Source organism: Trametes versicolor, assembly GCF_000271585.1.
Source record: "Trametes versicolor FP-101664 SS1 unplaced genomic scaffold TRAVEscaffold_5, whole genome shotgun sequence".
Lineage (NCBI taxonomy): Eukaryota > Fungi > Basidiomycota > Agaricomycetes > Polyporales > Polyporaceae > Trametes > Trametes versicolor.
In genome coordinates, this window is record NW_007360325.1 from 2,260,954 (window position 1) to 2,272,041 (window position 11,088).

An 11,088-nucleotide genomic window follows, 5' to 3' on the forward strand; every position below is an offset into this window, starting at 1 on the left:
GGTGGACCTTGCGGGCGCGAGATCGTAGCTTGGCCAGGAGACGGCCCATCCGCGCAAAATCGGCGAAGGACCGTCTGGCCCCGTCGTCGCGCATGCAGATATACGTCGTACGACGACCCTCTCAGCCATCTCCACGACGTCTACACCCGAGGCAGCAGATGCTGCGCTAGGGGAGCTGGGTCGCACGGAGAGGCATTCCGATGGGTCGAGTCGCAGGCGCAGTCGCCGCTAGCCGCGCACGACGCCTCCGGGGCCGCGTTCTGCACTACGCGCTGTTGAGTGCTGGGCTCGGCGATACCTGCCGTACGCATCACCTCGTCAGCGGATTCGAGACAGATTACGAGCAAGCGCACTCACCACCTGGATACCGTGCACACCCGAGGACGACGCCTTGTAGTGACAGTCGCGTAGATTGCGGGAATCGGTGCGTGGCCCGCCCTGGCCACAGATATCCCACCAGCGCCGCCGAGGATGCGATGATGCGCAGGCAGTCGTCGTGTGTGGGAAGTACGCTGCATTGTTCTCCCCCGAGCAGCCCCAGTCGCCGAGTTAGGCGGGGATACGCCGCAGAAGCGGAAGCAGACTTGGTGGGCGGAAGCAGAGAGTGGGGGACGCGTGAATCAGCCGCGCGCCGAGCTCCGAGTCGGCCACGTTCCCCGGCGCCAGATTCGCGCTTGTCCCCTTTTGGCAACTACGTTCGGGGCCGCAGTCGGCCACTCGCCCACTGTGAATATTGCTTACTGAAATCACGGAAGCGTTAGAGGTCCGAAGCTCGTTCTTTTAAATGCTTCTTATGGTGTTCGGGCCAGAAAAAGCGACGTTCTGGGAGAGTGTGAAGGGGCGAGACTCTGGGCAATGGCGACGAGTACTTATCCCATGCCAGTGTTTAGCCGGTCACCGGCCATGTTTAACAATGCTAATTATTTCTGAAATGCCTAGAGCGAGCTACGCCAGAGGAATTTCGGAAGTCCCACCACTTGAGTTAGGCGTGCCATCCTTGGTCGCTCCTGCTAGTATTCCCTGAGGCCGGCAATCATCCATCAAGGAATAGTCTCATGATAGTAGTCCAACATGGGAAAATCAAGAAGTTAAAACGCCGCTCAGTTTCTCAGCCTTCCGCGCTCAATGCACTTGCACTTTAAGTTCAACTACATTCCTCGCACTCGAACTCGTCCCTCGCAGCCCTCATATCCCGGCCAGTGTCAACACTCCCCGTTCACCATACTGGGGCCAAAGTTTTCGCTCCACCGTGACCGGCCCTACCGACTATCATTATGGGGCAAGTTGTGCTCATTGTTGCTACGTGCTACTTGTTAATTCGGAAATCCAGCTCTATCGTGATCTCTGACATTGCTTTTCGGAACTCAGACGAAGAGCAGTCTCATTTTGAGACCATTAAAGGCCGCCTCACTGCGCTCACAACGGTCGAACATCAACTCGCCGCGACGCTAAAGAAGTTAGGCAAAACACACGCCTCGATCAAAGCAGAAGTCAAGCGACTCGAAGTTTACGTTGCCAGTTTGGCCCCTCCGCCTAGGGCCACGCAGACCGATGCGTCCGAAACACCCACTTCCCAAGTTCGCAAAGCTGGAAAGTCACGAGCACGTAGGGCGTTGAAGAGTTTTCTTCGGGTCTCAGGTACGTTTTGCTTGCGATAAAGATTCGTCCTAGCCTCTAACATGTATGTGAATTGGACTCAGCCCATTTTCGGAAGCGCGAGTAGCTCGCGCTCCGCATGATCACCTTGATCTTCATCTTCGGATATTACTCTGTGCATTGATGCATCATGCCCATCGCTTGCTCTCTTGCTCTCTACGCCGTCGTAATAGTTCCCTGGATTCTTCATTACAAGCCTCGCCTCTCGCCGCTCGTTAGTCATCGCTATCCTATGATCTCATACTCCCTTGCTCTATTTACCGTCCGCTTCCGATCATCTGTCGCTCCCTACACTGATTTCGCTATGCATCTACGCTCTGAAGATAGTTCGTTTGACTGAGGCTGAAAACCTGAGAAAACTCCGAGCCGGAGGTCTCATTTCTTAAAGATATATCCACATGTGCAGGTTATACATGATCGATCGCTATCATCCGGCGTACTGTGTTGAAACAAGAGAGCGAAAGGAGCTCCAACCCGCTGATTTCGTCCGCTCAGGTTTCCAGTCTTCCGAGAAGTTGAGATCTTGAAAACGTATACCTTGTACTCATTCGCCTTGAGATACTTAGTGTTGAGAATTTGTGCGACGAACGAATCACGACCGAAGATGTAAGTGTTACACCTTCGATCACATATTTGAGTCTTTTCAAGTGCGCTTCTTAGACTGAATGCCGTCAGCACGGACTGTATAATCCACTCGCGGGCATTATGGACGTGACAATGCGGCCTATTTCCTCCACCCTGTGCGCAGCTAGTATGAGGCCTACTCGGCAACCTTCTCAACAACGAGCCCGAGTCATTATCCGTGCTATCTGGAGCGAGCGTCCATTTTGCTATGGGATCCGAGCAGCTGCAGTGCACTCAGAGCTCGCGCGCTTCATTTCAAACAGGAGTACTGGCTTTGGTGGGTTTGACTTCCGTATCTAGCGAATCATTGAGTAGAGGTTTGGGTAGGGTTTGCATATCGAGTTTCGCGAGCCTGTCTCCACTCGGGCGAACGAGCGGCGTCTGCTTGCCAGAGATATTGAATTCCAATTGTAAGCTATGTGATCAAGCGTTAAGAATGTAACGTGAGTAGCGGAGCTTACCTGGTCCAGGCCATAGTCTTGTGGTTTTGAGCGCGTACAGGCTGGGCCGGTCCATTAGTCGGAGGGCGAGCTCGTTGAATTGACTTTTATCAAAGCGACGTCCTAATGTGAGGCGCCCCGCAACGGTTAGACGATGCCCGGAAGCGCGGCGATGACGCGACCGCACATTCCATGCTGAAAGCGTACTTGGTAAGCTGAACGAGTTCAGCCGATTCGCCCGACGTGCCCACCGCTGTGCTGGCTGTGGATCTATGTTCGGCACACCAGTAGGTTTTCTGAAGGTCGCGCCTCTCAGTATGACACGCGGGCATGTAATACAGGAAGAGCTTACCAATCCTACGGAAATATTTCTGTCATGTCATTTTTACCAACTTCGTTTCAGCCATTTTCTGCATCAGGCCAATGATAAACGCACTTACTGACATCCACGTTCTCCAACTTCGATCGCGCGACTCATCAATGCACTATTCCGTGGCGTTCCGGTTCCGGTTCCTGTTCCGTACGGTACTGACACCGCGGGCCATCACATCGTGACAGCGTCGTGCGACACCTCCCTCGCGACCCAGGTCCGCGGATAGCGCTGCAGTCTTCCAAGTCAAACATACAGCGGGGTTCTGTCACCAACTGAGACCGCCAGCGTTGTATACCCAGGGTCTCATCTCCGTTGCGCGCAACGGGCTGTCCCTCAGCGCCCAGCTGCAACACCATGTCAAGAAGCAGGACCAGAAGTACCAATATCGCGTTAGGCACCGTGGCATGACGTGCAGAAGAAGCGTATCATGGCTGGACATTGACAAGGCGGTATGTTGATTCCGTTATGTCTCTCAGCATATGGCGTCCGCTGGCTTACGTCGTCCTGAGACCTGAACGTGTCATGGAAGAGAATTACTCTGACGCGCGTGCACCACGTTCGGCGTGACTTCAGCTTCGGGTCTTGGCTTACGAGCCTGTAGGCTATACAAATTTGTTCAGAGGCTTGTCACAGCGCTAGGCAGGGTGCTGAGGTCCTGCTAGCTACGCAAATTGTTGTCCGTGCTGTGTGGACGACGTGGACCACTCACTACAACTGTTATTTAGCACCAATCAAGGCACGTAGATACGAAGGCCTAGTCGTAAGGAAAGGCGAACTGTGAGTGATAGAAATACACAAGGAGAAGGGAACGCATCACCAGTCAAGGCATAGCGTCATCGCGACGCGAATCCGGCTATCTAGTAGGTCTTGCGGGAGGCCAAACCCGAAAGTGAACAACAGGGGCTCAGTTTTGTCTGAACAGGCCGAACGATGAGGCTGTCAGAGGCAAACAGTTCTTGTATTTCTAGGGTCCCGGGGTGATCGATAATCGCTGACCTGTTCCTGACACAGTTAGCTTTGCAGGTGTGCATGGGTAAGGCTTTGGCGTTTGGCAACCGCAGTGACGGCCTTCGAACGGGGAGCTTGTCTTGTACAACGGCCGTCCATGCTCACGACTTCGGGGACGGGTGTGGCTGTAGACGGCTCAGGGTATGGACGGTAGCAATCTAGACCGCGAACCAGATGCCCCATGGCCGACTCGGTGACGTCGCAGGTTTGGAACAAAACATGCATAGATGTTCACTTTTTCTCGCACGGTTTTGGCAGGCGCGACATCATGCTAGCTGCGATAATGCACTGGTTTATCCTTTTCACCGCACTTTCTGTTGCTGCCTGACTTCACGCGTGAAAGCGCTGTTTTCGTAACGATCATCTCTGGTTGAAGCTCAGAGTAAGTTTCAACGGACGCGCAGAGCAGGGGTACTCGCCTTCGATCTCGTCCGGCAGTTCAGGGAGCGAGCCGAGCATTGCGTAGCACCTGCGGGCTGAGAAACGGAGAAATGTACTCAGAGGTTGAAAGGCTACTAGAGATGTTGGTTGAAACCGAAGACAAGAGCACGCATTCGAACTCACATATGGCGCATGTCTGTCAACGCCGCTGACGTCGAGTCAGACCCGGCTGAGCGTAGCCTGTAGTACGAGTGTAGCAGAATCAAACCTTGTCGTGTGTCAGTGAGTTGAAGGTAGTACGAGACGTTAATATCCCGCTTGGAAATGCGTCCAGTGGAGTAACACTAGTACTAGTCGACGATTGGTACTAGGGAACGTGTAAACCGGGCGGCTATGTACGACGGAGGGGACCGAGCGTGAGAATCGGTACCGATTTACCGGCCCTTGAAGTTGCCACTACAAGTTCAACGTCTCTAAATCTCTGCCCACCCTCATCATGCCAACAAAGCACATTGGAAGGGCTGCCTAGGGGAGACTAAGCCCTTGCCAAAAGCACTATGGACGGCGGTCTTGCGTGACGATGCCGGGAGGACGCCGGTTTACAAGCCTGGCAGACCCACGTACGTCCCGGCGGTGCTTGCTAACTTATCCGCCACACGCGGAGACTTCTAGCTATATGTATGTTTTTCCGACAGGGACCTATCGAACTGATAAAAACTTAGGGCCCCTGGTAGGAATTCGGAACTTCAGAAGTGATTCGTGAATACGAAGCCTGAAGTTTTGAAGAATCGGAACTGGTCACGCTGTTGTGCTGGGTGCGGTCGTCCGTGCGCCGCGCGCGCAATGTCAGTGAGCGTGAGTCTGTGTTCAATGTTGTTTGTTTCGCAAGAGTCATTTCCAAAGCTGTCGTCATAATTCCTGCTCAACGCACGATGACACAGCATCGTTCTTTCAACCCTCCGTATACAAAGACCATTGTATATGCCAAGGTTATATGCCACGTAGAACCGCTGTGCCCAGATGGTATCGCTCACAACGCACAGATCAGTGACCATGGTCAGTCTCAATACGCCTTTCGATCTTCGGTAGAATGCTGACTTGCGAGTAGAACAACAAGCAGAAGTTAGAGTACTTCAACGCCGTTTACCGCATTGGGAAGAAGTTAGCCGAAGACGCGACGTCGCCCGAGGTCGTGCTAGCTGAGCGCGCCGCTAACAAGACAATGGCCGACCAGATGAAGGCTGCGATTCCTCAGTGGATCCCAGATGGGGGAACGGCTGAACCCGGAGCCAACAGAATCACGCTAGAGGATCTCCAGCAGTGCCTAGAGCGGTATGTAGCACAGGTAATTGTTACTTGGGGACTGGTAATATACTGACCATGTGCACAGTGCTGGGTGGGACTCATATTACGCCGCTCGGGAGGTCTTCAAGCTTCCTCAAATCCAGCTTGCTGTTACCAATTGGGGCGGCTACGCGCGCGCGTACGTGGATACAGTGCACGACAAGATCCAAGACGTCGTGCTTCCCAACTTAGACGTCTATCTTCCCCCGAACGAAGAAGTGCGTGCGAGCGTTAAGTAGGTGATATCATCCAACTGCGCTGGAAGTTGTGCTCACTGTACACATAGGTCCGAAATCTTGCAACTTTTGGAGGCGCTGAAGGCCAAGACCCACCCGATTGTCGCCCAATTCGTGGCGTACCATCGGCGGCCGTACACCTTGTGGACGGAAGACCTAGAACTCCTGGCGACACAGTTCGAAGCCACCTACGCTTCGGTCCTGGCAGATGCACAGGAACGCCAAGCGTTCCGACTTATGGCTGAAGTCCATGCGTACTTACACCTCATGCACAGTGTACGGGTTTAACGTGTTGGTCTCTCTCAAAGATAGCGTTAACCACATCCCCTTGTAGCGCGCCTACGACAATATCGTGAGAGCGGTATGGTACGAGTTGTGGCTGTGGGACGGGTTCGAGAAGCAGATTCAGCCTCGCTTGGTGGATAATATGGAAGAGATCCTACGGAGCATTCTGGCTGACTAGGTCAATCGAGCCTAGAGGCGAAGTTAGGGCCAGGAAGGATAGAGAGGTATGCTGAAGCACGGTAGATATGGATGTAATGCAACGGTGCGATTGGAATGAGGTTCGCGACACTTCGTATGATGCGCATCGGTACGCTGCTACACGCATGCGGACATGAAAGGGGAGACTTCATTTAGTGGACGTTACATCGCCGCATAAGCAATTTGAAACGGCTACTGCGCAGGCTGTAGCATCGAGGTGGATGATGTCCAAATCGATGGCGGGATGCCTGCCCCCGCCGCGGCGCACAGACAAACGTACGTCGTACGACGACCCTCTCAGCCATCTCCACGACGTCTACACCCGAGGCAGCAGATGCTGCGCTAGGGGAGCTGGGTCGCACGGAGAGGCATTCCGATGGGTCGAGTCGCAGGCGCAGTCGCCGCTAGCCGCGCACGACGCCTCCGGGGCCGCGTTCTGCACTACGTGCTGTTGAGTGCTGGGCTCGGCGATACCTGCCGTACGCATCACCTCGTCAGCGGATTCGAGACAGATTACGAGCAAGCGCACTCACCACCCTGGATACCGTGCACACCCGAGGACGACGCCTTGTAGTGACAGTCGCGTAGATTGCGGGAATCGGTGCGTGGCCCGCCCTGGCCACAGATATCCCACCAGCGCCGCCGAGGGTGCGATGATGCGCAGGCAGTCGTCGTGTGTGGGAAGTACGCTGCATTGTTCTCTCTCTCGCAACCCCAGTCGCCGAGTTAGGCGGAAATACGCTGTAGAAGCGAAAGCAACTGCTAGAGGTGGTAGGTGGGAGCAGAGAGAGAGACGCGTGAATCAGCCGCGTGCCCAGCTCGCTCAGCTATCATGGAGGTCTCGAAAATGTTGAGGTTGGGTAGTCGAGCTTCGTCTGATCTACACGGCATGCCCATCATCCGGAATACGTCGACGAGGGCTTGCTTGTCGACGTCTGTAGGGCAAGTCCCTGGCACCGCCGATGAGCGGGCTTCATGTGAAGAATAATCGTTAGTGCCGAGGACTCGATCCGTGCAGTGCGTCATGACCACTATGAGCGGTGGGGAGCATCGAAGACAGCGCACATACGAGAGTGGAGGTTTTTTTGCTCTGAACCGCACCATTCCCATGTAAAGGTTCGTCGCGCGAATGGTGCCGAGGTAGCGTTGGTTGTTCTTGAACATGATCGCGATCAGTGAGCGCCGCGAGGTTGGCTCAGCATGCAGCACACGTACCATGAGTTACATCGGCGTACATCATGTACGGGGTGCCGCGTCGCACCTTGCTCACCATGATATGATACAAGAGCATCTGGGCAAGCACTATCACGCGCCCTAAATTCAGCCGTCTGTGCTGAATGTTGCGCCTCCGAACGCGATGCTATGGAGTTCCATCAAGTTTCATTCGGATGACTTCTAAAGGATTGAAGCCGTAAGTGCAGTCACTGACATGCGTAGCGCAGAACGCGTTCGACGCGAGAATAAAGTCGTGTATGCCACACTGCACGCAATGCCATGACGTAGGGGTGTACACGAAGGATGGCGCCAGGACGACCGGAAGGCTGTTAGGAATGCCCGTGAAGGTGCTAGAGGTATGGCGGGTGCGCATAGCCGAGCTATCATCCGAGGTGGCCCATCTGGCGCGCGATCGACACGTGTCGTGAACGGTGTCGGTGGACTGGCTAGACAGTCCGATCGTAAGCATCTGACAGCGCCTTCCAAGAGGGGCGGAGAGGAGGATTCAGGAGGACGCGAGGAGAGCGCAAGGCTGGGCTGAGTCACGAGTGGTCGTAGCCAGTGGCCGCCCGCCCTTTTGCCGGGGCAAACAGACGCCCATCGTGGGAACAAACACTTGCCCAAATATTCTCGCTCTCCCAGGAATCTCCGAATTTCCTACTAATAGGCTCCCTGTCGACGCTCCGCTCTCTGAACCGTGCCAGTAGGTCTCAAGCATGTTTGAAAATATTATATCTGACTATCTGCTCCTCCAGGACTCTCGTATTGCTCCTAAAACACGGATATAAACCCTTATGGAAGCGCTTTTTAAGATTTGTGCGCCCGCTCACGGAGGCCCTACTGAGCCTCATTCAAGACAGGCTTGCTGCAAGGGTAGGTCATACTACCTCTCAGATGCACGCATGTCTTTCGGGAACTTCTAAGTGAGTGCTGGTCATGGTTTCTTCGCGGTTTCCACCGGAGAGACAGCGGTAGAGGTCCCCACACGGACCTGACTGCTGCCTCTGACGGTGGGAAACACTCGTGCTGATGCTTTAAAGTATACAGATACCCGCACCAATCGGACTGGTCGCCCTTTAAGTACTTCAAGGGCGACCAGTCAGCCCAGCCGTTTCGGTACCTTCAACTTGTCGACGCCGAAACGGATGGGGACGAGCCTAGTCGTTGTCGGCTGATACCTCAGCGCTACGAGAGCAGCAGCTACTACTAAGGCACAACGGTGATGATATATGCACGAAGGTGAATGCAGGCGTTCGTGCACCTGCCAAAGCACACCCGTCAGTAAGTGGTCACCTGCACTCTGTTCCTGGCGCATGACAAAGCAGCTACGCACCCAGCCTAGCCTTGAAGAGCACGCCGTTAAGGCCCGCGAGCGCGGCGGCTTTGCCAAGCGTGGCGACGCGCTTGCGGATGAACTCGACGTCGCGTGCTTCGAGCTCGGACTTGAGCCATGGAGGGTATGCATGCGGCCATAGTACGGAGACAGTTCGGAGGCCAACGCCAGCATGCGTGCCGTCAGAGAGTTCATCGTTGCCCAGGCTGCGGAAGGTGAGCAGAAGAACAAATGCAGTGTCGTCCCGCAGACAGACTCAAGTCTCGCACGAGAGTCGGGCGACGGGGGCCCACGTAGTGGTGGGCGCGCGGGCGCAATGGCGCATAGCGATGATGTCGCGCGCCACGAAGCCAGGGCGCTACTTACTTCAACCCACGGGCCGGCTGGAGCCCAAGAACGCACACTGGGCGGTTCACGCAAGCGTTGCCTGATGGCTGTATAGCCTGACTCTGCTGCACCTGAGCGCTGCATTTTGCTAGCTACCCCAGCGGAACAGATAACTGAGTGTATTGGGAAGGTACGCGATGGATTATACAGCACCAATCGTAATACATGGTGCGATCGGGAGAGCCTACTGCGAGCGGACGATGCGGCGTCGTCTCCAAACCGAACGAAAAAGAGACAGAAACACTCGCGGAGAGGGGAGAAATGGGGGAAACAGGGAAAAAGAGGGAGAGGGGGTGTTGGGAAGATGAAGCTTCTTGTTGCCTTTACGAGCGACGACGCGGATGTACCGGAAGATCGTCTCATGTATGGCCTCCGGCGGCCTTCACTCCTGCGGCAGATCATACACTGGGTGCAAAGAACCGAGGGAGCCATCTCTGTAGCAGGGCTTTCACCTGCTGGAGCTCCATAGGACGTCAGCCTCAAAAGTACGCCGCAAACGAGGGTCAGGTCTTACCCCTCCGACAACTTCCTTCATGGTGTCGTCAGCTTGTGCGAAGGTCAAAGACACCGTCATAGCGTCAAGGAACTCCAAGTCGACATTAAACGCTTCATCGCGGATAGAGATGGGAACCGCCGCAGGGGATTGCAGCGCCCGCTGATGGGCAAGAGCACATGTGGTCAGCAGGGTCAGCGTAAAATTGTGAGACGATGCCTACGGAAAAGGTCGCTAGCCGAGCCGGTTGGACCTCCTGGAGGACACCAAGATCGTCACGGATGCGCACCAGGCCAGTCATCTTATCGTCTACAACGCCACGATTCACCTCCTCGACGCCAAGAGAACGAAGCTCGGCCACCACACGCTCGACCTCTTCGCCGCTCCTATCCACCAGGGAAAATATCGGGTGCAGCGTCAGCCGCAACACATTCAAAGCGTCCCGCGCGACTGCGCTTAACTCTTGGGCGGGTGGAGGGCCTTGGAGGGAGGAGGCAATGCGATCGAAATGGGCGGTCGCCTGCAGAACGGATCTGAGTGTTATGCCGGGGTATCGGATGACCATAGCTACGCACCTGTAAATGTCCCAACAGCTTCACGTGCTCGCCTTTGGCGTCGATGAAGCCTATAACGGTGCTAATGGCTTCGCCCGCCTTGCAAAGACTTTCTTCGATCGAAAGAAGCATTTCCTCCAACGCCTGCAAATAAGTCAAGGAAATACGTTCGGCGTGAGCGCTGCAGAGGTCCGCAAGCTATTCTGATCGTGTTAGACAATGGGGCGGACAAGGCGCATGAGACACGGACCTGATTGAACATCTCAGCTACTTCGTCTCCCATGTTCAGGCTCGTGTCGACCTGATCTACCAAGCTGTCCAAGCCGCCCGAGCAACGGACGAGAGCGACCGAAGTACGAAGGACGCGCAATGCGTTTATCTTGTAGTCGCGATGTGTCTTTGTAACCAGTTCCTCCGCCGCGCGGGGCCAGAGAACAGGTGAAGACGGGAATCCCAGGGTTACGAGGTGACTGGTCAACGTTAGATATCACAACAGGGATGGTACAATGGGTAGTCCACGCACTCCATTACTTGGTCTAGTATGACAGCAGCGATTGCGAT

The 11,088-nt window shown here is 55.0% G+C and overlaps 2 protein-coding genes across 2 annotated transcripts; one reads left to right on the top strand and one right to left on the bottom strand.

Annotated features, from left to right (window-relative positions):
* Nucleotides 1-5,502: 5,502 nt before the first annotated feature.
* Nucleotides 5,503-6,525, top strand: TRAVEDRAFT_47051 (uncharacterized protein; the record flags this gene model as incomplete). Its single annotated transcript, XM_008039275.1, has 5 exons — nucleotides 5,503-5,538; nucleotides 5,591-5,814; nucleotides 5,873-6,061; nucleotides 6,113-6,338; nucleotides 6,397-6,525. The coding sequence occupies 5 exons, from the start codon at nucleotides 5,503-5,505 to the stop codon at nucleotides 6,523-6,525; spliced, it is 804 nt and encodes a 267-aa protein (XP_008037466.1).
* A 3,139-nt stretch (nucleotides 6,526-9,664) lies between these two features.
* TRAVEDRAFT_37033 (uncharacterized protein) lies at nucleotides 9,665-10,810 on the bottom strand (the record flags this gene model as incomplete). Its single annotated transcript, XM_008039116.1, has 6 exons — nucleotides 9,665-9,723; nucleotides 9,753-9,868; nucleotides 9,933-10,135; nucleotides 10,197-10,493; nucleotides 10,549-10,671; nucleotides 10,778-10,810. The coding sequence occupies 6 exons, from the start codon at nucleotides 10,808-10,810 to the stop codon at nucleotides 9,665-9,667; spliced, it is 831 nt and encodes a 276-aa protein (XP_008037307.1).
* Between the last annotated feature and the right edge of the window lie 278 nt (nucleotides 10,811-11,088).